We start from the raw sequence: 26162 nt of genomic DNA on the forward strand, positions 1-26162 counted from the left end.
CTTCATAACTCTCTCAAAGAACGATCCAACCCGCCAAGAAAAAAACCCCATTTCCCGCCAAAACTCCTAGCGTCCAGGTAGAATCCAAGCAATTTGATTGGTTCCCGCCGTTATGCGTCTACCGGCGTTAACCAATCGGAGAATGACAACCGATCGTCTCGTTCAAAAATAAGATTAAATTAAAAAAATAACAAAGAAGTGGAAATTATAATGCTATTTAAATTTAAATCCTAACAATCGACCGTCCTGACAACGTGTGCGCCCTCGCACATGTCGCCAGGAGGCATCCTAACAATCGGAACTTGGCCAGTTGTTTCAATCTTGACATAATTTTAACAATTGAGTACCAAAATATGTTATAAACATCCATTATCATCTTACTATATATTTACATATACATTGGAGTTTAATATAACTAACAAAACAACCACAACCATCAATATTTTAGTAAATAATATAGGTAAAGATTATTTTCTACACCTATTATACCTTTATAATTATATAAATATAATATTATTCATACTACTTCATAAACATTATATAAATCGACTTGATAAGAAAAACAACGATCGATAAATGTTTTTCATCATAAATGTATTCATTATATTTGGGATCCGAACGATCAATTAATCGAATAACCCATTACGACTCATCCCCTGAACGATCGATTTATCAGGGGAAACCCTACAGACATGCCAACAAGACGATCGATTTACTTGTGGCAGTCAGTGGGCATCATACTCTCTCTCTCTCTATTTAAGTTCCAGGACACGATCCGATCGATTCTCGTGCCTGGCTCTAGTGTTTTTGCTGTATCAGGGCACGATCCGATCGATTCTCGTCCCTGATTCCAGCTACATCAAGACACGATCCGATCGATTCTCGTGTCTAATCTGCAACAATAGAAAAATGGTTGTCTGTAGTTTTATGCATCAAGCGCTTATAAAACACACAAAACAAAACTTGAACATAAAACATTGTAAACTAAAACCAAATAGAACCAACTTTTATCCAATTTTTTTTTTTTTTTTTTGCTATATTTTAATCAATCCTCATTATAAGTTACTACTGGTATCCGATCCATTCACCTCAAAGGCATAAGCAATATGTATCCATAGCATTATACACGATTGAGTTATCTTAATAAGTTAACCCTTTTGCATAAAGTCGTTTGTTCTTTCATCATTATTTCATCAGCGCCTTTGGAAACAGCATTGAGACAGTACCTCTGATGGTGTCCTACCGGCCGGCGCGGGCGGTCGTTATCTGGATGGTGTTATTCAGTCCCCACTGAATATTTCCAGAATGTTAATCCTAATAATTTCCCAATTCTTTACACCATATTTCGCCGTCATTGCCTCTAAGGAGTCGAGAATGGTAAGATTGTACCCCTGTACCTACTTTGCCATTCAACCTAGAACTTCCTACTGCGATAAGGGTATGCTTTGTGCCCCTATTCAAGCAAAATAGAGTTAATGTGTGAGAAGTGAAATGGTTACCTTCGTCACTCATAATACTGCCTTAGAGCTCTTATCCCATTTAAGAGGTTGGTATTGCTATCGGGCTTAGTAAAACAAAACTTTGTGCAACCCTCTACAAAAACGAGCATGTGCCAATTGACTTTACGAAGGGTACATGAATGGTAAGGAATGGCATATCTGCTTTAGCAATAGGGTAGGGAAGACCTTCATAACGCTTTGAACGCTTTTAACACATGCTTACCTACGGGGTTTCTTTTATCTGACTTAAGGTAACGAAACAACTTATTTTATTTTTAACCTATCTTATTTACATGTTCTTAAGTATTCTTAGTTTGTTAGTTATAGTTCTTAGTTATGTACGATTGAGTAGATATTAGTTTAATATATATATATTTTTTTTATTATATCATTCTTACTTGTGCAATTTTGTTTATGTATTTGTATTTAGCTAATTGAATGTAGGTTTATAATAATTTTACACCACCACCAGATTTTTTTTTCTTTATTGCTTTTATAAGTGAATATAAACAGACAAATATTGAGAAAAAGAAAATTTTCTAAAATCGAAAAGGTGACGCAGATGTATTCAGTAGATATATCGAGGTTTGCCTACATTTTCAACTATAAAGTTAGTTTTATGTTTGTTGGAAGCTTTTTGTTGCACTTAGTCAAACTCGATTTATACAAAAATTTATTTTGGTATAATATTTATTTCAAAAGTTGGTTAAAATAGCTTATATCTTGTGTAGTGTCGTTGAAGTCTCTCTTTATTAAAAAACAAAATACTATTGGCTAAGTAATCACGGAATCAAAGAAACTATTAAGTCTACGAAACTTGGAAAGGAAGCCGCCAGAACCAGTGGCGGTACTACCATACAAGCCGAAAAGATATTAATATTTTTAAATAACACTCGTAATATTTTAAAATCTCTTTTTGTTTTTTTTTTTTTAAACTAATTAAAACATTATTAAAAAAAAAAAAAAAAAAAAAGTTCTGTCTTGGACGTCCGTGTGTCTGTATGTGCGGGTCCCGTATCTTGTGGTCACGATAACTAGCGAAATACTTCACTTATCGAGTTGGTTTTTTTTTTTATAGGCTTTAGTATTTGAGGAATAAAAGCCTATTACTGTTTACGGTATAATTAGATGTAGTTTAATTATTATTTACAAATAATCTCAATTTTATTGTAATGAATAAGATTATGAGGCGTGGACTTTTGGATTTTCCAACTATTGTATTCTACTTCCGTCTTTGTATTTCTATTGTTCCTAGATAAATAAACCTTTAAGGTCGATAGAAGAGAGTACATTGGCTGTTTAACTCAATATCAACTCTATATCCATCGTGGTCGCGTTAGTACAACCTAGATCTTTACGTCTACAAATAAAGTTAAAAAAATACTTCAAATTATTGTACAAAAATCTCAATGACCACTAGTAAATAAAAAAATTAATAAATAAATAACAAATTATTACTAAAAGGTGTGAAGCACCTTTTACCTACCTACTTTTATATAATTTTTCCTTTATGCACACTAAAGACACTCACATTACATTTGACTTTACATTTGATTATAGATTTTAGTTTTTCATGTTTATTAGTGTCATACTTTTTGATTTTGTTTATGATTTACCTCTTAGATGATTTTGTATTTCATGATGTCCTTCAGGGGTTAATAAAGCTTATGTTAATGTAAAAATATCCTTCGTTTGTTTATATATTATATTCTATGTTATTGTCCTTTTTTTTTTGATTATTTTGTTATTGTTTAGTCGTGAGGATTCAGTGACGACGAAGACAACGGGGCTGGCTGAAAACCAGTGCTGCGCTTTTTGGTATGCAGTTATACTGAGCCAGCTCCTTTGTCACACACTTTTTTTTTTTTTTTTATTCTTTAACAAATGTATGTAACATTTTTCTTCTTTCTTTCTTTAATTGAAGATGCAAAAGAATGTTTGTAACGATCGAGCAACTCTTACATTCTCTGCTTATCTATTCCTGGTATTTATAACTGACAGGCTTCTATTTTAAATCAAAATTATCTTAAATAACCATAATCATAAGTGGTTTGATGTTTTTACTTCAACGTCTACTCGTTTTGCCCTGCACAAAAATGAACTACCTGAAATCCAGCAAGGTTCGCAACAAGGGAACTGTTATACTGACATGTCAACTTTCAGAGCGATAGAGACCACCACAAATGAAATATTGCATGGTCGGCTTACCCTCAAGACTTTTTCTTACGATGCCGTTTCCCTTAAAATTATGTTCAAGTCTTGCCCTTACCGATACTGCGCCATGGATCTCTACCACTCATGCCGTACTAATTCCAATCAAAGATTCTTGTATCAAAAGTGACATCTTCCTGCCGATATCCATGAACTGGAGCTTAGTTGCAACTTTAGAAACGATAATATGGGGCTGTTTCGGGTATGGCTGATCTTTGAGGATAGATATAGATCTTTTAGCAAATTGCCAAATATAACTTAACATAGAACACGAGCGTATACTCCATTAACACTAATTCTATAATCATTTTACATTGCCGAATCCCCGTAATAAAGACGGTATATACTCGTAGTCATGAGCCACACCTAACTCCTTAACTAAGGATTCCTTCACCAGCCTAATCTCACTGCCGAAAACGACAAATGTTTGACGTGACGTGCCGTTTATTTGCCCATTTTCCATTAATTTTCAAATAAAAAGAGAGAGGGAATTCTTTTCCTGAGACAAATAGTTTTGGTACGAGTTCTTGCTGCTTATCAAAAATTGCAATAACTAATCAGGAACGAAATACTAGAGCACCGGATTTTAAACTCCTTTCACTGATATCATGAATAACTGCACGCCTATCAACTATATCGCTTTTCATAAAATTAAATTTCTATAGGTATTATACCTGCTCTTCCTTTTAAGTATATCCCTTAAAGCCTGGCCCTAATTTTGCTCGCAAGGAAAAACATTTACTAATTTCTCTTGCCATTTCGGCCCGGTAACAAAACTGAATTTAGGTCTTCCTACCATATTTTGTCAAGGCCTTGGAGTTTCTTTATAGCAAAATGAGTGACAGTTTTATTTATTTTTTTCCAACCGTATACATAAGCAAAATCATTGTTTTCTTTTTAGCCAAACATCTATCCTTTGGTTTGGTGGAGGGAGTCGAAATTGAAACTATATTTGGGTTCAACTGTTTGGAAAGAACTTCAGTACCTACACGGTTGAGACGTCAAACTGTCCTTAAGACATTTCAAAACATTTCTTAGAATCGGAAAGACGACGTGACCTTTTATCATATCTCGCGACGCCACGACGCGCCGCCCGGCAGCATGCACTGCACCGGCCCCAGGCTCTGCCCGCCGCGCCGCCCGCTGATCTCAGGACACGTGGTCGCTGCGTTGACTGCGACTTGAATGTTGCCGCGGAGTAGCCCGGTGCGAAGTCATAGCTGGCGCGGTGTAGCGGCTGCGACTTCTATTGTTGCTCTCGCAGTTGCAGTAACAGCCTCTCCTAAATCTTCACCCGCTCACGGCTTGGCTCTAGCTCCCGACTCAGGACCCGAGAAGATCTGCGTGCACATAGCCAGCTACGGCTCCGCTCCCTCAGTCGGCTCCGGCTTCGATATTCCACGGGTAGGGTCAGATACAAGAAAACAAAGTTTAAGTTTGAATTTTTTTTTTAAATAAACTTAACAAGGGGTGTAGACATCTGCGCGTAACAAATAAATACAAATGAAAAATAAAGAATTCGATTCCATTGTTTTTGTTTTTTTTTTTTGTAAGATTTAGAAACATGTCACAAATTCTCAAATCACCGTTACGTAGAAAGTGACTGTTAATATTAAATTTTTATCATATTTGCGATAGCCTGAATGCCATAATAAGTTAAACCTACGTTTGGTACATTTGAAAATAATGTCTATCGGAAAAATAATATCAGATCCAGAGCTCGGTAATTTATGGGATCTTATTTTTATATAACCTACAATATAAGTATGTAAATATACTGTTACAAATGAAATTAAAACTCACTGAAAAAATATTGCAAAATAGGCACTGAGTCCGTGCACACTCAATTAGGTTAACAACATAAATATTAATCGTACATGTTATTATGACATAACCATAATGATTGTTAGTAACATTTCGCGTAGCTAAATATTATTATAAATTAATTAAACAGCTAATAAAATTATATAATTGGGCGTGTACTTACGCGTTGAAAAGGTAACGCTGTCTTGTCACTTCTGAATTATTATAAACTTTAGTAGGATAGCGATGAGGCCACGAAAAGATGCAAATAAACATACCATACAAATATCACTTTATTAATTTACTTTATAAACTATGACAATATGAACTTATCGTTTTACAACCTCGCAATTCACTTCATAACTCTCTCAAAGAACGATCCAACCCGCCAAGAAAAAAACCCCATTTCCCGCCAAAACTCCTAGCGTCCAGGTAGAATCCAAGCAATTTGATTGGTTCCCGCCGTTATGCGTCTACCGGCGTTAACCAATCGGAGAATGACAACCGATCGTCTCGTTCAAAAATAAGATTAAATTAAAAAAATAACAAAGAAGTGGAAATTATAATGCTATTTAAATTTAAATCCTAACACTATATATCTCTCGTGACGTCTAATAACCACTCGGACCAGATATCCTCGGCAAGCTAACTAGCACTGACGCTAATACAAACAGTACCTGGATCTAGCAACTGGTATTTTCTCCATTACAACTGTTCTCGGGCCGGCTGTCAATATCCCTTATTTATTACAAGCCGCAGGTGCTTATTATGAATTCTATTATTTCATTTAGTACACGATACTTGTCAGTTTGAGTATTTGCTGCTTGTTCGGAAGACCTATCATAAAGATACTGATAAAAATATTGTAGGTACATAACGCATGAGTGTTTCTTTATTTTTTTTTGTTTCACTACAAGTTAGCTTGCCTTGGCTGCAATCTCACCTATCTGGTAATTGATGATGAAGTCTTAAGGTGACAACGGGCTAACCGGGAAAGTATGGCAGTTATATTGAACCCATTCCCGAAACGGTTTCTGCCTGAGATCGTATCAGAACGCTAAATCGCTTAACGGCACGGCTTTGTCGCAAGGGTGGTAACTAATCACGGCGGAAACCTCCCAGCAGTAAAAACAGTATCGGTGTTATATGTATCTTTTTATTTCTTCTTACAACTATTTTGTATGTCAACTTACAGCCATTTTGATAATCCTTGTATCAGATAAAAAGGTGCTATTTATAAATTCGTTTATTTCATTTATATGAAGCTCTTCATTATTTAATTTATATGAAGGTCCTATAAGCTTTTGCAATTATCATGTCAGAGCTTATATGAGTACCTTTAATAAAGATACGCGTGTTTTTTTGACTCTCTATTATAGATGTCGTCTCTCTCTTTCTCAATCAAACTATCTACATTTACACAGTTTTGATAAAGCTTTTATAATATGTTTCGAGTTCTTTGATTACATAAAGGTCTTCGGAGACACTGGTTGATGGTACCTATACGACAGCGGAAAACAGAAAATCACTTGTGAAATTCGTATTTAACAATTTTAATCGATTTTAACCGTATTTTTCAGTTTATGAGTCGTAGTGTAGTGTGTTTTTATATAGCTTTACATAAATGTTGCTGGCCTATTTTCGCTTCGTGCGCGAATGTGTAGTGACCTTGAGACTCGCTTGATGTCGACTATATACCCAGTAGTGAAAACCGGAGGTCCCTCGTTTGGTTTTCAATTAAGCATAACTACCCACAAGTTTAAAAATTGCTATCCGCTACTAAGTTACAACTCTTGATGCTTGTATTCAATGGCCATATAATTTATTAATTGGCATTTATGCAATGCTTCTGCCTTGGCTAGGGGTCTTGGCAAAACCTTGCCGACGAACTATAAACTTTTGTTTGTAGACTCTGATTGGGGGTATTCTTTAAATAAACACCACACCACCTTCGAGTACCGCTAGCATGGATATTTTTATCCACGTGAAAGGAAAAAATGTAAGCTTCTGCCACAGTTTTCTCCTGCCAAGAGCCAATACTAGCCTTGCACGATTGCTGTAAGTCTACGTACCATAAAGTCGGATTTGGAGTTAAGCGCTTTGAAAAACATTTCGTCTGATAAAACAGGGACATGTCAGCTTGTTTGACCATCTGTATACAAATGATAAAATCAATGTCGCCACAGTAAAATGTTTATCACTCCGCCATGTGTGAAGTAAATTCGATTGAATTGGTTTGGACATCTGGCTGTAACGAACACAGGATGCACATAAAATGGATTAAATTAATACTGATAAATTTGACGGCTGACTGGCGCAGTGTAGCGACCCTGCTTTCTGAGTCCAAGGCCGTGGGTTCGATTCCCGCAACTGGAAAATGTTTGTGTGATGAACATGAATGTTTTGTAGTGTCGTCTGGGTGTTTATCTGTACATTATAAGTATTTATATTATTGATATAAATATTCGCCAGTTATATTAGTACCCATAACACAAGCTAAGCTTTGGGGCTAGAGGGCTATATATGTATTGTTGTAGTTTACATATTTATTTAGAATAAAAATGCCAAAGTGCTTCTCTTTGTTTTTAACTATGGATAAGATAATATATTTTTTTTATATTTAATAACATTGGAACATGATTTTAATTCTACTAAGATAATTTATTGATAATGCTTATTTAGGAATATTATTAGAACTATAGAAATCAGAAGAGAAAAAATAATTGGCCACCTATTAAGACATGATGAATATCACAAATATAATTAAGGGAAAAGTAAATGGAATGAGCGGACGAGGACGTCCGAGACTGGCTTTTGTTGGACAAATAAAACGAAAGGTTTGGGCGAGGACTTATAAAGAGGTAAAAGAGAGGGCCATGGATGGTAAAAGAGAAGGTCGGAAAAGGATAGATCGACAAGAGCTTAGCTCTTAAGTTTAAGAAGAAGATAACTTAAATGATTTTTATATTTCATACCTTAGCCATTTCCAAAAAGGATTTTTACTTTAAGTCGCGGGCGCAGTTTGTACAATTGTAATCGCTTCACCTACATAAATAATAATATGTTACGATAAAAACACCATCAACATTTCATAATCGCACTGCTATAAATAATTTCCAAGATTTTTATATAACACAAAAGCTATAACGCTCTAGTTACATTTACGTATGTACATTATTATCTTCATGTTCAATCGACTGACAGCTTTTTGAGGAAATAATTACGAAGGTAATTTTTTATGTTAATAACGTAATAGGGATGAAGGTATTACATATATAATATACAGCTTTATGATATAATGGTCTATGGGAGACCAGAAATTTCTTACTTACGTCGCAGTCTTAAGTCGTCGTCGTCTTAAGTCGCAGGCATACAGAAAATGCGATTATCGATTCATACTCCATCCTAATATTCTAAACTACAAGTAAGTTATTATATTATAATTTTATTTTTATTAATATAGATTAAAATAACCAAAAAATGTACCAAAATAAAAACGTCTTCGGAACCACCGCAGCCAGACACAGTGCCTAAGCTTCAGGCAAAAGGCAAACGCAGCATTTCCCCTTTGCATTCAAAGGGGAAATGCCAGACTCATTCTTCGGCCAAGGTAGCTGCCTGCCAGTTTATTAAATGCCTATAACACAGTGAAAGAATTGTAGCGCCTCTGAAATACATTAATAAAATACGAATACTTAATTTATGGGGTCAAAAGTTCGTCAGTTAGTCAGTCAGTGAGTCATTTAAATGATCAATTTTGCTCAAAAGAACTAAAAATCACGCATCTCATTCTCATTCAATCATTTTAAATAAACTTAACAAAATGGTAGAAATAACTTTGGTTTTATAGTGTTTTATTGACTGTTAATTTATTCAAATTTAAAATGTTAGTTATTAAACGGATTCGCTGTACCTAGTATAGGTAGTAATTGTTTTGCGTCTCACAAATTAAATTACTGATGTTCCACTGCTTTAGGTGCACAGAGTTAGGTGCTATTTAATTGCAGTTGAACGTGTCTGATACGTGTGGATAGGCAGTTGAAAAGCTAATCGATAAAACTTCAATATCTCTGTTTTACGGATGTACAAACATTTTTGTGAGATGGAATAGTGTTCGCTGAAGCTCAGGCTACTGTTCTGTCACTCATACTACAACGCAACAGAGAAAAATAAATAAAGTGATCCTTGCACACGCGTCTGCTAGATGTCAAAGCTGGCGAAGCTTTTTACGCATTGTATGTAAAATCAAATAAATATAAACAGTACGCGTTGCAAATGAAAACGATATCTATAGACAGATCGCCCAGTGGCGATGGTGCCCGTACATGATGCGTGCAACTTGCAATGCGAAGAGAAAAAATAAACTCTTACCCTTCCAGCCCACGAGTAGTTTATCACCAGCAAATTTTTTTCAAGGTTTTTTGTCCTTCCTTTACGCCCTAACGAGGCAACCAATAAACTTGATTTTTGCATAGTGCTAGTTGAAAGGACTGTTAGTAACATAGGCTTCTATATATCTCAATCATCAACATAATATGTTCTCGTGTTATTTATCACCAGCAATTTTTTTCTTTCTTTTTTTTTAGATATTTTTAATCAGCCTGTATACAGATTGTTAAATCCTAACAGAATAGAGACAAAGGAGACTAATTAAATTAATCAGTGAAGAGTTTTGTTTGTTTTTTTGTCCTTCCTTTACGCCCTAACGAAGCAACCAAAAAACTTGATTTTTGCATAGTGCTAGTTGAAAGGACTGATAGTAACATAGGCTTCTATTTATCCCAATCATCTACATATCTTCTCGTGTTATTTATCACTAGCAAATTTTTTTTTCTTTTTTTTTTATAGATATTTTTAATCAGTCTGTATATAGATTGTTCAATCCTAACGGAATAGAGACATAGAAGACAAATCAAATTAATCAGTGACGAGTTTCGGACGCCTTTTCTTTGTCTTGTCTTCTTTGTCTTTTCTCAACCTTGTCCTTCTATGTACTCTATAGTCTAAACGAGTTAATCTATATTCAAAAGCGAATATATCGCTAAGACGTTTGCAATACGAAGCGAGAAAGCTAAGTTTTGCTATTGCGGTCTTGAAAAACTATTTTTTTCTCAACTCTCATGATGATTATAAGCAAGTTATCCATAAAAATCCATTAAAATCACACAAAAAGAGGTTGTTTACGAACCTACCTACATCGTACTAGTTCTGGTGCGCAATCCGATCGCCCGATGTACATTTTTTTCTCAACTTTTTCTTTTTACGAGTGTTTTTAAAGGAGTCACGTATCTAATAGTTCAATGTCAATGACCTTGGTCCGTTCGCTTATCGGTTTAAGCCCTTCGCACACCGTAGCGCCTCGACGCCCCAATACGACACCAAGTATAATTTTTTATAGTAATAATAAATAATAAATAAAATAATAAAATCTTTAATTTGGGAAAAAAAAACATCACATAGCAATTAACATATAAAGTACACGTTACACAAAAACTTATCATTGACAACTTAAACTATATAAAAAAAAAAAGGATCTTAAAATTAGGTAACAAAATAAACTTGAATAAGCTTAAAACAAACAAATATAGTTTATGTTGGCATTGGCAAATCTGTGGTGTTGTTTCTCCCAAACTGAGTATCGCCTCAGCGTTATGCTGTAGCAGTGGTTTTGTGGTCACTGCTACAGCGCTGATTCTCAAGCGACCTCTCTCGATATCCGGGACCGGTCAAGAATTGCTATTTAATAATTGATGGACGAAGCAGATGGCCCACCTGATGGTGAGTGAACACAACAGAGCAACACTCCGCAGGGCATGCAAGTAACACGTCCTGCTACGTGCCGCCCCGAGTCCATCAACGTGAGGCGTCGGTGTAAAGTGTTACTGTCATTATTAAAAAGCCAAGCCCTTCAGACCGAAACACAGCATTGCACGAATGCTGCTTAGCGGCTGAAACAAGCAAGATGGTAGTAGGTACTTCCCCGGACGAGCTCTGTCACAAAAAATACTAGATATCCAACTTGAACATAGTTATCGATTTATGTCACCATTTATGACACCTAGAACTAACTTTACGATGTAGAATTCAGGTGTCGGTGTGCGCACGCATCGTAAAAATTCACTCTCATCATTTTTCTCCATCGCGCCAAAAGAAGTATAACTTCAGAAACTATTAATAAATTATCTATTCCAATTAGAACATGGGAAATTGAGCTCTATATCGTACAGCGTGAACTCAGTTGTTATAGTCTACGCCGAGATATAGACTGGTTGATGACGAATTGTCCACTCGTTGACGACTGCCGTGTCCACTGATCAGTGGACGAAACGTTGAGAGTAAACCGTAAGTTGGAGTTAAGCAAAAAAAATGTTTCTTTATTAACAAAAAGTTTAAGCTAAGTTGTTTTGGTTTGCCGTTGGTTTCCACACGTAGCCTGTTTTGCAGAGACCATTGGTTGTGTGAGAAAACAGCGTTGAATCGGTGTTGAGGCGGTAAATGCGCGAAGGCCTTTACACTTATTGCTAGCGCCTGTAATAGTAGGTTTCCTTCCCGAGAACACTATGCAATCTGATATGGCATGACCCAACAATATATTTGACGTTCACTGACTGCCATTCATTATTGTACATTGTATACGATTTTACAGCTGGTCGAACATTTTCATGATTTTTAATGAAGAAAACTGATGAAACGTTGTTACACGTTTGACTTAACAATTATTCATTATAAAGTCAACATCTCCTGAAGATGCTCCGGTTTTGGAGCGAAACGTGTGTTTGGTTTGGATACTCCAAGGATTGAAGAAATTATAATTTACACCATACAGATTCTACTGCTGTTCGCGGAGTATAGCAAATTAAGCTTAATTTTCCTGATGAAACGTTGGTTTAATAATAGATATAACATTTGTGGAAGAAAATATATAATGGTTTTTTATTTACATAAATAGGCTACGAAAATATATAAACTGTCATATAACAGAATACTCCTCCATTTTACAGAGCCATAATAATTTGCTTACCCTTCCGACATCTTACTTTCTCTTCAAACCGTAAAGGGCCATTCTGACCCCTTCGTTCCATGTACGAAAGTGACCCATGGTTAACTGGAGAGGGGGTTATCTCGGGTCATCGATGTACAATTGAATATAGAGCTGGTGACCCTATTAGAAACCGCTGTATTTTGATATACGAGTGTTGGTACCGACTTTTGTCATATAAATCGGTGCTCAAACAGGTAATGAGCTTTTACTTATTTTGTGAACTAGTTGTTGCACGCGAACTTCGTCCGCGTTTATTGCGGGTTTCTTACCATTTTTTTGTTTTTCTGGGATAAATAGTAGATTTTAGTTACTCTTTATCCTTATGCCACAAATCAAGTTTATTGGTTGGTTAGTTGGGGAGTAAATTGAGGACAAATAAACACAATTTTGCATTTACAAAATTACTAGCTGTTGCCTGCGTTCTTCGTCCGCTTTTATTAAAGTTTTTTACCAATCCCGTTTACCACAAAACATTATTTTATTTATTTATTTTATTCAATTAGTAGGAACAGTTATCACCAATTACACTAATTAAATACATAGTAGATTAAATTACATAGATTACAACGAGAACAAAAAAAAAAGAAGCAAAATAAAACAAAAAAACATAAATATAACAATACAAAATTTAATTATCCTACAAGTAATATCTTCTTACACAATCAAGTTAAGCCAAAAGCATCATGCATGGTGCTATTATGTTTTCCTGTAATACAAAAATATATCAAAGAATAGTATTTCGTGCACGCGACTTCGTTACATTTATCGAACTAGTGAGTTCTAACCTCTTTATCTATTACGAAACATGTCGTTAAGAGCAGAACCTGAGAAATATGGCTCGTGACAATGGTATCAATATTCTCTAATGGTGCTAAATAGCGAATCAGATTTGGAATTCGTGGGTCGTATCATTACTTATTGGCACGTGAGTGTCCGGTGTACACACCGGAAAATAGGATTATTACGCGTCTACTGTAGGTATTGAGAGGGAGTAACTTTTTATGCTATATAAAGCTGTTATGTACAAAAAATTCATGAAGTCTCATTTTAGTATAATACTAGCTGTTAAAAGCCTGCGTTTATTACAGTTTTTTACAAATACTCGTTTTTCTCAATAGTTAGTTTTCCACAAAAACTCTATGTCAAAAATCAAATTGATCGTTTGCTCTCTTAGGGCGTGAAGGTAGGAAAAATGTACAGACATACAGACACGTTTTTGGTATTAATAATATTAGGAAGAATAATATAGAAATCATATAAGTCAAGTTTAAAAGGGAGTGTTGTCAGTGAGGTATTAAGAGTTTGCATACTAAAAAAATACATTTGTTTTCACAAATATAGATAGAGAGACAGTTAGGATACACTTTATTGCACACGGGCGTCGAATTAAATATATTAATACTCATCACTAATACTGTACTTTTAGGAGAAATAACTGTACAAAATTACCACATAATTACACGCAGTGAAAACCATAACATCAGTTGTGTTTACATTTCTAAAGATCACAAATAACTATAGCAAAAGCACAAAGTCTGCGGTTCTAAAAAGAATTAAAACAATACACGCAAAAATCATATAGACGTTCATTCGCACACACATATACGTATTAATGCGATTTCAAGTCATAACAATTAGTAAGGGTTTTCCTATTTTTTCGGTTATTTTTATACGAATGCTGAACTGCTTTAATTACGTTATATGACAATATAAAATCCTTTCGATCCTCTAGGAATGTTTTATTATAAAAATAAGTTTAATATTTATAGCATACATATTAATCACATAATTTTGCTTGCAATTAATTACAAGATATGTCCATTGCGCAGGTCAAAAGGTCAGAGCTATTTTTACGTGACGCGAACGTATAAAATACGTAAGAGTATTACGCAAAATACTGCCATGGACCATGGTGGTATACCGGGCAATTAATATTCAAAACAAATTATTATGAAAATTAAGTATCACAATATACATTTACGTTACATAAAAGTGTTTATTGATTACATAAAAGTGACGCAAGATTATTACATAGGCATTAGGCTATTTTCTTAACAAGATCCTGTTTTTGTGGACATTAGTGTCGCGAGTGTCAGCCCTGCCACCATAAAAACTTAGAGACCGCCTTAGGCTATCCCGTTAAGGTTTCTTACAGCAAATTTCAATTATGCACCAATGTATTAAACTTTTTACGTGAGACATAATATTCAATTATGTTTTTTCGCACACATTTTTACTTTTGATTTATGCTTATGAAGAATTAGGCGGTTCCCCGCGTAGTCGTCAACGTACGAGTATGAAATATGATTTGATGGCCGATTGGCGCAGTTTGCAGCGTTACTTTCTGAGTCCAAGGTCGTGGGTTTGATTCCCACAACTGGAAAATGTTTGTGTGATGAGCATGAATGTTTTTCAGTGTCTGGGTGTTTATATGTATATTCTAAGTATTTATGTATATTATTCATAAAAATATTCGTCAGTCATGTTAGTTCCAATAACACAAGCTATGCTTACTTTGGGGCTAGGTGCCAATGTGTGTATTGTCGTAGTATATTTATTTATTTATTATTATTCAATTATTTTAAGTTAAACTTTCCGATACGAACCTTCATCATTTATATACCGATCTACTGACTCAGATCACCCGCATTGGTGTTGCTACGTTTTCGCTTATCGTTCTCTTAAACAATTTTTTGTTTATCGGCTCCTAAGGTTAAGCCTTAGTATAGCTTTCTGTGGCACAGCTCGTCCGGGCAAAGACTACCGCCAAGCTTATTTCTACCGATAAGCAGCTTTGTTACAATGTTTTGTTACGGTCTGAAGGGTCTGGTTGCCGGTATATGATTACGTAGGTAATTTTGGACCTGCCAATGCATAAGTTTAAACAACGTGATAAAACACATTTAATAAATCGTAGTTACTATACGATTGATGAATTTCTTAACGACAAGGCTGCTTGGAAGCAAGCTCCGCTGTCATCTCTCACAAGACAGTAAATTTAAGAGATTGTAAAATGATGTGAGAGCTGAGTTTCTTGCCGGCTCTTCTCGGTGGATCTGCCTTCCGAACCGGTGGTAGAGTCACTACAAACAGACTGACTTGATGTTTCAAAAGTGCTTATAAACTGGGCCTACTTGAAATAAATCAATTTTGAATTTTGTTGTAATAATAGGCACATGCCGAAGCCGTCTTCGCAGACGAAGTTGCTGGCATCAGTTAGTTCTACATATTTATTATTGTACCCAATTAAAAACTTTTTACCCGTTTGTACGACAGTTGATCGGACGAAGAAATATGAGTTTTTCCACACTTATTTTTTTTTAAATTTAGCATAAGACTTACATTAAATCAATGAAACAAGTATTACGCATACTACTATGTATTTTGTACTCACTCTTATATATAATTCTTCTACTTCTTTTTTAATCATTTTTTGGATAATACTTTCTTGACAATAAGAATTTAATAATGTTCAAATTAATTATGGTTGAATTTCGACTCAAGAATTTACATAGAATTTATTATTTCTATTTTAAAGTCCTGTCCTACTACAATTACTGCCCTACTGCCCTACTAATATTATAAATGTCAATGTAAGTTTGTTTGTTACGCTCTCACGCAAATAACTACTTAACCGATCCTCATGAAACTTTGTACACATATTATTGGAAGTGAAGAATTATTGGAAGTAATATAGGATACTTTTTATCTCGACATTAAGCTCGGTTCCTTTGGGAGAGGGGATGAGTGTTTCACTATTTTACACCATAACTCCGACAAATTATAACCGATTTATTTACATTTTTTAGATCTACAACTTAATTTAATGCCACATCAAAAAACAAAATCAAATGCAGACGAAGTCGCGGGCAACAGCTAGTATGTCTTATATTGCTTTAATACTGTTACGATAGAATGATGAAATGACATAAATTTTGTATTGATATCAATTAAACCGGTGTTAATTTCAATTAAATCCATTTGTTGTACCCAATGTGGCTCGATCCAATTAATTAGTAGTACCATATTTGGCACCGAACTATTCTATGCAAATTGGTCTTTAAATAACACGATATCATCTAGATACGTTATACGCGTGTCCCAACCTTCTACGGTAGAGTCTTGCACTACGCTATCAGATTACTATTCCACTCATTTGTCTGTTCCTGTAAAGTGTTAGGCAAAGTTTAACTTAGAAGACAAACACATCTTGGGGATATCTCCCAATAAGTTTCCATTAAACGTAGCCTACCTTACTCATACTACTTTTCCGTTAACGTGACTTCCGAACCGGTAGAGTCAATATACGAACCGACATACTCATAAGACATAAACATTTTTACGGCCGATTGCCGCAGTGGGCAGCGACCCTACTCTCGTGAGTCCAAGGCCGTGGGTTCAATTGCCATTACTGGAAAATGTAATGTTTTACAGTGTCTGGGTGTTTATCTGTATATAAAAAGTATTTATGTACATTGTTCATAAAAATATTCAACAGTCATCTCAGTACCCATGACAAAAGCTACGCTTACATTGGGTCTAGATGTCTGCATTGTCGTAGTATATTTTAATTTATTTTTTATTATTATCTGCAATCTCACCTGGTGATAAGTGATAATAGAGTCTAAGATTATCATCTAGGCGGTAGGCGGGCTAACCTGTTAGGAAGTATGGTAGTCATACCATTAATCGGTTTCTTCGCGACATCGCACCGGAACACTAAATCGCTTAGCGGCACGTCTTTGTCGGTAGGGTGGTAACTATAAAATATAAATAATTGTGTATGAAGAAATTATAAGGGCCTGCTGACGCTCCGCTGTACGCTGCTTCGTTCTAAATTTGTGTTTTGCGTCATCAGTCATCAACTTTGCAGGAATGTGGCCGCCGAAATATACAATAATGGCACGCATACATTATCCCAACCTGTCTATTTCCGAACGTTGCTGTTATCGGGGGCATTGTATGCAAATCGCGTGCAATATGATGTTGCATTGTTGCGCAGGCGCACGCAACTGAGACGGCAACAATAACAGCATCCGATTTACTATCCGCCGGCCGCCACGGCGCGCCGAGGGCCTTACGCACCTATTTGAATCATATGTATTTTTTTATTTCTACTACAAGTGATGCAGTCTAAGATGGTTTTCAAAATTCAAAATTCAAAATTCATTTATTTCAAGTAGGCCTAATATAAGCACTTTTGAAACGTCAAGTCTGTCTGTTGGAAGGCAGATTCTACCGAGAAGAAGCCGGCAAGAAACTCAGCAGTTGCTCTTTTCCAACATCAACGATTTACATTTTGCATTTTAACATTCATTTTTCTATCTTGTGAGAGCTGAAAGCGGAGCCGGATGCTTCCAAGCAACCTTGTCATTAAAAAATTCATCAATTGTATAGTAACCTCGCTGTAATAAATGTGTTTTAACAAATTCTTTAAACTTGTGCATTGGCAGGTCCAAAATCACCTTAGGAATCATATTATAAAAGCGTATACTCAATCCCACAAATGATCCCTGTACCTTACGCAGACGATATGCAGATGACACTAATTTATGACCATTTCTTTTAGCGGGCTAACTTGTTAGAGGGTAGGGCAGTTATATTAAACCCCTGACAGGTTCCACGTGAAATCGATCCGGAGCGCTCAAACGCTTGGCAGCTCGCCTTTGTCGGTATGTTGGTAACTAGCCTTGGCCGAAGTCGACCTCGGGAAAAACAATGTATAGAATATCCCTTTTTTGTCTCAGTCGCACCATGAAGAGGCGTTTACGTCGGAATGTTACCCATTTATGGAAATTCATAGGATATTTTTTCATTTCGGGAAAAGTACCTCTTTGTTTTCATCTATTTTATTTACACGTGTGCTTGTGGGTGACAATTTAGTCTGGTGGGTGCTTTCGGCCGTTGCTAGTTACCACCCCACTGACAAAGACGTGCCGGTAAGCGTGCTTTAAAGTTACGGTACGATGTCGCGTAGAATTCTACTATGGCTTTAATATAACTGTCGTAACAGGTAATCCGGTTATCCTTACCAAAGGGGAAGGAGACAGTCCAGGGCTAACTTTTAGTGAAGAAAAAAACCAGTCTAGCACCATAACCTTTTTCTGTTACAGCCAGCATACTCGTACTGGGTTTTTTCTGTATTTTTTAATGCCACGGTTCTTTAAAACTGAAGGATATACGTAACTAACAAACAAACATACATTTTCGCATTAATAACATAAATGGCCTTGTATTACTGCTATAATACGGCATTAGATTTTAATGTGTATACGTTTGATACGTCACAGTTATTAAATTACTGTTACGCGACGTATCAAAATGCAACAACTGACAGAAAAACAGACGGACATGATGAAACTAGATGAGTACCTTGCTTCCACAGAAAACTAATATATAGCAATTTAAACAATTACACAACTCCATCATTGCCATTATACTAACTGGCACTTTCTATAGGAGCCCATGATATATTTGCTAATTCTAACTGTACTCTATCTATTGATCATTGTTACGGGCGTAAGGTTCACAGACAAGGGCAAAAATATAGACGGAACATATAATCAAATTTTGTTGTTTTTTTATAGTTATGACTAGCGGGCACCTCCTAATACGTCAGCGTGTGAATCAATCTTAAAAGATATGATGTCTCAGACACAAAGTAATAATTTTTATGTTTTAATTTAATTTAATTTGTTGTAATTATTATTCGTTCATATATTCTTTTAATAGCCCCGGGGAGACGAATTGGGCAACTGTAAACTGTTTTAAATTCACGGGGTGCGTTGCTAAATAAATAAATAAGTTCTGCCCAGTTTCGCTATTTAGCCTATACGTCCTATTACAAATGGACTATCAAACACAAAAATATATTTCCAATTCAAACAAGTACTCTTTGAGATTAGCGGGTACAACCGAAAAAACTTTAGCTTTATAATATTAGTATAGGTATTTGACGGACCAAAGAGATGACCTGATACAACATGCAAGGTACCCAAAGTGCCGCCTTTTATGTCCAATTTACCTGAGACGGTCTTAAGCCTCATGTGCTTGTTACACCGGCATCAACCACGCTCTTCAGACCGGAACATCGCAATGCTGCTTGCTCTGTGTCAGAAATAAGCATGAAGATATGATTGAAGATAGTATTTCAGCGGACGAGCTCCGTAACAAAAAGTTTCCTTTGGACATACAACAGCCATTGCAAATATAAATGTGGATCATTTTATAATAGCGCACAATTCAAATGCAAAATTCTTATTTACGCATGGTGCTATTATTATTGACTAGCTGTTGACTGCGACTTCGTCAACGTGTGATTTTGTTTTTTGATGTGGCCTTAAATTTAGTTGATTTAGTTGTAGATCTAAAAAAAATTAAAGTATTCAGTATAGCTAAGCCTTAAATGAGGGGTTTGCCGCTGTCCGCTCAGGAGTTCTGTCCTCTATCTCCAACCACAGTTTGGGCAAAATTAAACACATATTATGACCTCTATAGTACAAAAATAATTATTTAAATCGGTTATAATTTGTTGGAGTTATGGTGTGAAATCGTCAAACACTCATACCCTCTCCCAAAGGAACCGAGCTTAATGTCGGGATAAAAAGTATCCTATATTACTTCTAACACTTTCAAGAATATATATGAAGAGTTTTATGAAGATCGGTTTGGTAGTTTTCGCGTGAAAGCGTAACAAACAAACTTACATTCACATTTATAATTTTAAATTACAGAAAGATTTGACTTCCGATAAGTTTATTCGCATATATTGAAATCGGTTTATCTTAAAAAGGAAATAAATAAATAATTTTCACGACACTCCGTTTATACAACACTTCAGATTTCACTTCAGATATGTTTATTGGTTGTCATTGAAATCGGCTTATCTGGCAATCAATTCAGTCATTTGAATGGCACTCTGTTTAGTCTATCTTTTTCCTTTAGTTTGAGTGCTGAGAATGGGTTAGATGATTCTACATCGATCTTGTTACCACATTGTCGTTGAAGTGTACTGAAGTGCTGAAACCGCTGTAGCGCGTTGCTTAAGTTTAGGCGGGTTGCACATGTAGTCTATCGTGCAAAAAAGTTATAGAAAAAGAAAGTATACTTTATTGCACACCAAGGAACACACACAACTTACAAAGTTAACTAGTTATCTGGTAAAATGTTACTAAATGTTAAATACATCATGTTTCTGAAAAAGGCTTAGATGAAGATCCGGATTTCATCAAACTCATTTAATCGCTACAATGCATTGCAATGCAATTGCAAACTTTAATGGTAATGTCTAGACATCAGGTCTCTTTGCACAGTCCCGGTCTCAATAAATGAAGTACAAAGAAGTATCAAAATACCCACTGACACAACGTCATGAACATTCGCTGTGAATCAAACATACTTTATTTAAATTATTCCCTGAATTAATAAATTGATAAAAACTTATTTAGCACATTACTAAATATACTAATCAATTTAATAAAATATCTGGCACATATAGAAGCTAATTGTTGTCAAAAGTTTAATTATTTACCCACTTTACAAAATTAATGTCACGCATTTTTTTTTGCAATTGGTAAGGCATTCTAGGAGTCATCGCGTTCACCATAAATTCAATTTTATATTAATTAATTTAAATGAGCAACATAACCAAAATACTCAGTAATTTCCACATTATCTATATTGCATCTTTGCACGTGATTTCACCCACTTCAAAACGTCGGATTGGTTTGAAAATTTGCATACCTATCAAAGACTGATGACTATGCAATGGTTTAAATAGTCTGTTCTATAACCTGACCAGGACTTTCAGGATTAGAGATTTTCCAGATAGCGTTTCTATTAATGCGTGTTTTTTGTGCTTTGGTCACACTATCATTAATTTAAATTTCCATAGTCGTGATTTTCTTGCGATTGATCTTAGACGCATTGCATCGCCCCTTGTTTGGAGGCAACTTTAGCAATTCTTTCTGCTGCGATGTTAGCGAGTGGGATGACAGAACATTTTGCAACGTTCATTAACAATAGAAGACAAGCATCGGTTCCATTCAGTGGGTCAGATAGTCATGCCGACCGAGTACAGGAGTGTTTAGTAAGAGAATATAAATCTTAGATGATATTTCGGTTGCGATGTAGCGGTTTAACTTATGTATAAAACTGTTGCGTTATTGCAACGGCTAAATGCTGAGTCTTTCAAGGAAAATACAAATGTTTCGTACTAAGACTTGATATACATCATCCTGCAGCTTGATAACGTGTCACGACACGTTTTGGAGCATAGACCCACCGCGCTGATCCAGTGCAAGTTGGTAGGCTTTAACGACTATTACTAAAAGTTAGTGGCTATAATCGGGAGCGACTCTAATCACTCGACCAACCAATCAACCAAAAAATAATGTGAAGTTTGTATATTTGAACGCACGTTATATATTTATCTACTTTTTCATGGGGCACGTTTAGACTTTGTACCAGGGGTGCAGAATGAAACGGAGGTATAGATCTTAGAAACCAAATTTTGTGCTTCAAGTTTTAATGTACTCTTGTTTCTATTGTTCCAGCTGGTTGTGAATTTGGCCATCGTGGTGTACCATGCGCTGGACTACACTCACGGGGAAGACGAGGAGCGGCTCATGTCGCCCGACCTCGAGAATCTCATCACCGAGATGACGGCTAATAACGTCGCAGGTAATGATTTATGCTTTGCTGACCAGTACATACACAACGAATGTAGCGTAGGCACTAATTTTAAAATGGAAAACATATACTGTAAAGCGGAAACCAGAAAGTAGTTTTTGAAATAAACAGAGACCTGCCGACTGAAGTGTAAACTCAAAACCATCGAATAACAAAAATGGAATGATTTGACAACGCGTAATCACAAGATTTTATCCATCGAAAAAGTTAAACACGCTTATGATACAGTCGAGATCATATATGCATATTATATAGGAGAGCGAGAAAAGTAGGTGGCGTTTGGTAGTCAACAATTTTATAATTAAAATAGCCTCTCATCTTAGCGAAAATAAATCGTAAAACGAATCAACGTGAATAGCTTTTATATGACTTTAAAATCAATCACTAAAATTAAGGTTTCGCCAAACGAATCGTTAGCTGATTGGGTAATTGGAAACAAAATGCGGAATTTGAATTAGAGGAGCGATAAACAAAAATAAAGTTTATAGCCGTGATGTGCCGTGGGAGGCAAACGATGTGGAATTTATTGTACTTAATATATAAAATGCTTAGGTACTTACAAAAGCTGTAATGTATTTACTTTCTTACTTTGGACGCGGATTTACGTTTTTTTTTAAACCAAGCAGATCCCTCTAAGTCGAGCAAGTTATGATTCAATACAAGTGTCATAGAAAGAAAGTTCTTTTGTAAGTCAGTGTTCGAAACTGGGGTTTTTTTTTAGTTCATCATCATCAACGTATCAACCCATTACATGGCACGGGTCTCCTTACACAATGAGAAGGAGTAAAGGCCGTAGTCCACCACGCTAGCCCAGTGCGGATTGGTGGACTCCACATACCTTTGTACGTACCATTATGTAGAACTCTCAGCCATGCAGGTTTCCTCACGATGTTTTCCGCCAGCTTTGAAACTAGTGATATTTAAATACTTCAATTTTTAGTTGTTTATTTAAAAAATATTATAGCCACGAAAGACGATCACACCAAGAAGTCGCTTACCCCTTTAAATAAACGTAGCGTAACGAGAGAATAGTCAGTCAGTCATAGTTTTGTGACACTTCAATACGACACAACCTTTTCGAATGTCAGAACGTGACAAATACTGCGATAATAAACCTCAGTCATCAAAAATAAAAAAAATCATGTTACACTTTATACCTTTAAGCATTAGGAGCTACTCCGGCACTTCCAAGCACTTAACTCAAATTTTCAAATAATTTATTCATATAATAATGTATGTACGTTTAACACATGAAGCACATTCTAACATTGTACCACCGTTTGGTCAGCAGGCTCTCAACAAAGTCAAAAGAGAAATAAAAGGGGAAAGCTCAATGGAATGCACAATTTCTCTGCGGGTGCTTTTAATACAAGCAATTTATTACAAGTAATGCAATTTCACTCGCGTGACCAATGATTTGCTTTCAAGGCAAGATAGCGGAGACAAAAAACGTATATAAACAAAATCAACCGTGAACCGGTCTGACCTTCAGTAAGAGCAAAACATTACAGCTTAAAAGCTCAAGTTACCTTCCTTTGTGTTGCTTAGACGTAACATAAAACCAAATTAATAATGCTTATAAAAAAAAATTGTGGACTCCGAACTGCGGACAGATGATTTTCAAAAATATACTAGGTTTTCAGCGGTGGAAAGCGGAAGCGTTTTATTACTATCTATCAGTGGCGTGCACAGGGTTTCTGACCAGGGTGTGCATAAAGCAGGTACATGACATAAAATGGAAAAATTCCCCTCCAATACGGTTTATATAAAATAATTTGGGTATGCAGTGCTTTTGTGCATGCAAGAAAAATATTATAGTAAGGCGTCAGAAAAATTAATTCGCGACGCCAAAAAAATCAGACTTCCAATAGAATAGAATGGAATAGAACTACTTTATTTGCTAGAATCTGGTTACCTAACTCGGAACTCCTAAACACTTAACCAATTCAATCATTCAAATTCGAGTGAAACTAAAATGTTATAAAAACTTGGGCAGTGGCATGTGCAGAGTTTTTATAATTTATATCCAATTAATAATAAAAATAACTAATAAGAAAAAGTAAAGAAAATAACTATCAATAAAATAAAATTGTAAGGTAAGTACAAAATATTAGCGCATTAAGACGGCCGATTGGAGCAGTTTGCAGCGGCCCTGCATTCTGAGTCCAAGGCCGTGGGTTCGATTCCCACAACGGGAAAATGTTTCTGTGATAAACATAAATGATAATAAAACATAAGTGCCTGGGTGTTCATCTGTATTTTATAAGTATTTATGTATATTATTTATAAAATTATTCATCAGTCATCATAGTTCCCAGAACACAAGCTACGCTTACTTTGCGGCTAGATGGCAATGTGTGTATTGTCGTAGTATATTTATTTATTTATTTATCTAGGGTTGCGCATGCTAGCCGTACTTATAGAAAACAGACGAAAAGCGTGGAACAAGGCAGAAAAATGGCGGGAACAAGGCGCAAGTCGCAAGAAATAGGCACGTGGATTCGTGGATGGTTCGTAGCTCAAGTTTGTCACTGTGGTGTTCAAAATGTCTTGTCACCAGCTGAAGGTTTACATAAATCGCATGCAAAAATTATCGCAGTTACACTCGTCTTCGTGAGATTAACGTGGGCACGCATAAGCGTAACCTTTCAGTTTTCCCGTTAGACGGCCGGCTTGAAATTAACTCAGTGGTCATGGTTTGCCCAGCGAGCTGTCCGTCAATGGATATTGTTATGAAAGTCAAGTTCGGTTAGAAGTTTATAGCACGGTACATTGATTGATCAATCTGTTTATGCTTGTAAAATTTTGACTTGAATAGAAAAAAACTGTTACAGTAACTGTCAGTTACTGTTTTCTTTTCACAAGCTTTTTTATGGCACCTTTTCAAAGATAAGAAACTGTTATTTTACATCAGATCTCCATCACGAGACGGGTCGTCTTGTTGTGAATATATTCGTTATTTGTAATTTATTTCATCGTTGGTATTGCCCATAGGTTCACGACCTAACTAACATTGTGGAAAAATACTGATAATACACAGACAGAGTCATTCGAAACATACCATTCGTGCTGAACTGATTATTTAGTTTTTTCTTACATCAAAATGCTCCTTTTGTACGTTCAAAATCTGTCGGATTATTTCAAAGTCAAAGTAAAAAATATCTTTATTCAAGTAGGCCCATAGGTTGCACTTTCGATGCGTGCATTACATGAGAAGTACACGGTTGTGAGATGGTGGCGATGACCTTATTCGTACACTTAAAACGAAAGCTACGAGGGTTCCAAACGCGCCCTGGTCTAAGAATCAGCCCACAACAAACTTAGCCGGGAGTTTTATTCTGTAATCACCATCTCACATTGTCATTTAATTATTAGAAGAGCAACCTGGTTACAGCAATAGTTCACACCCAAGCTTTTTTATCGTTTACGTATTCCTTTATATTAGAATAGGACTTTGCTATAAGCGTTCGTTTAATACATACTTTGAACTTTTTTTTAGACAGATTTTTTTAGAAAAATTATTTTTGTTCGTGAAAAAATAATCAAAATGTACTTGAGCTATCTTTAATGTCAATTGTTAGTGGCCCGGTAAGTCGAAAAGGACGATTTATCTTCAGTGACTTCACTTAGCTTAGCCAACCCATCCCAACCCAATATCACAGCTGTGGCTTATGCCCAGAAGCAATAACAATAAGGTTAGTCTAATGAAGATTATTATATGAAGTCGCAGTTACGGTATTTAGCTAGTAAGAAAGTTTATATAATAAAAACATACAATGACCATAAGGCAGAGAAATGAAGGAACTGTATTGAAAATTTTCATAACTCCAAATATTGAATCACCTAACGTAATACATCGCTCATATGTAATGCTAGGAAAATGATTCCACCTTCGAACATATACCGTAAAGATAATC

At 35.7% G+C, this 26162-nt stretch overlaps 1 protein-coding gene across 2 annotated transcripts in view; it reads left to right on the forward strand.

The window, feature by feature from the left end:
- Nucleotides 1-26162, forward strand: part of LOC120636568 (protein spire) — a 223195-nt gene that overhangs the window by 105078 nt on the left and 91955 nt on the right. For both annotated transcript variants that reach the window (XM_039908105.1, XM_039908113.1), the window contains exon 3: nt 22110-22236. In XM_039908105.1, the coding sequence (XP_039764039.1) occupies nt 22110-22236 (127 nt within the window). The remainder of the gene's footprint in view (nt 1-22109; nt 22237-26162) is intronic.

The sequence above is a fragment of the Pararge aegeria genome, chromosome 3 (assembly GCF_905163445.1).
Source record: "Pararge aegeria chromosome 3, ilParAegt1.1, whole genome shotgun sequence".
NCBI lineage: Eukaryota > Metazoa > Arthropoda > Insecta > Lepidoptera > Nymphalidae > Pararge > Pararge aegeria.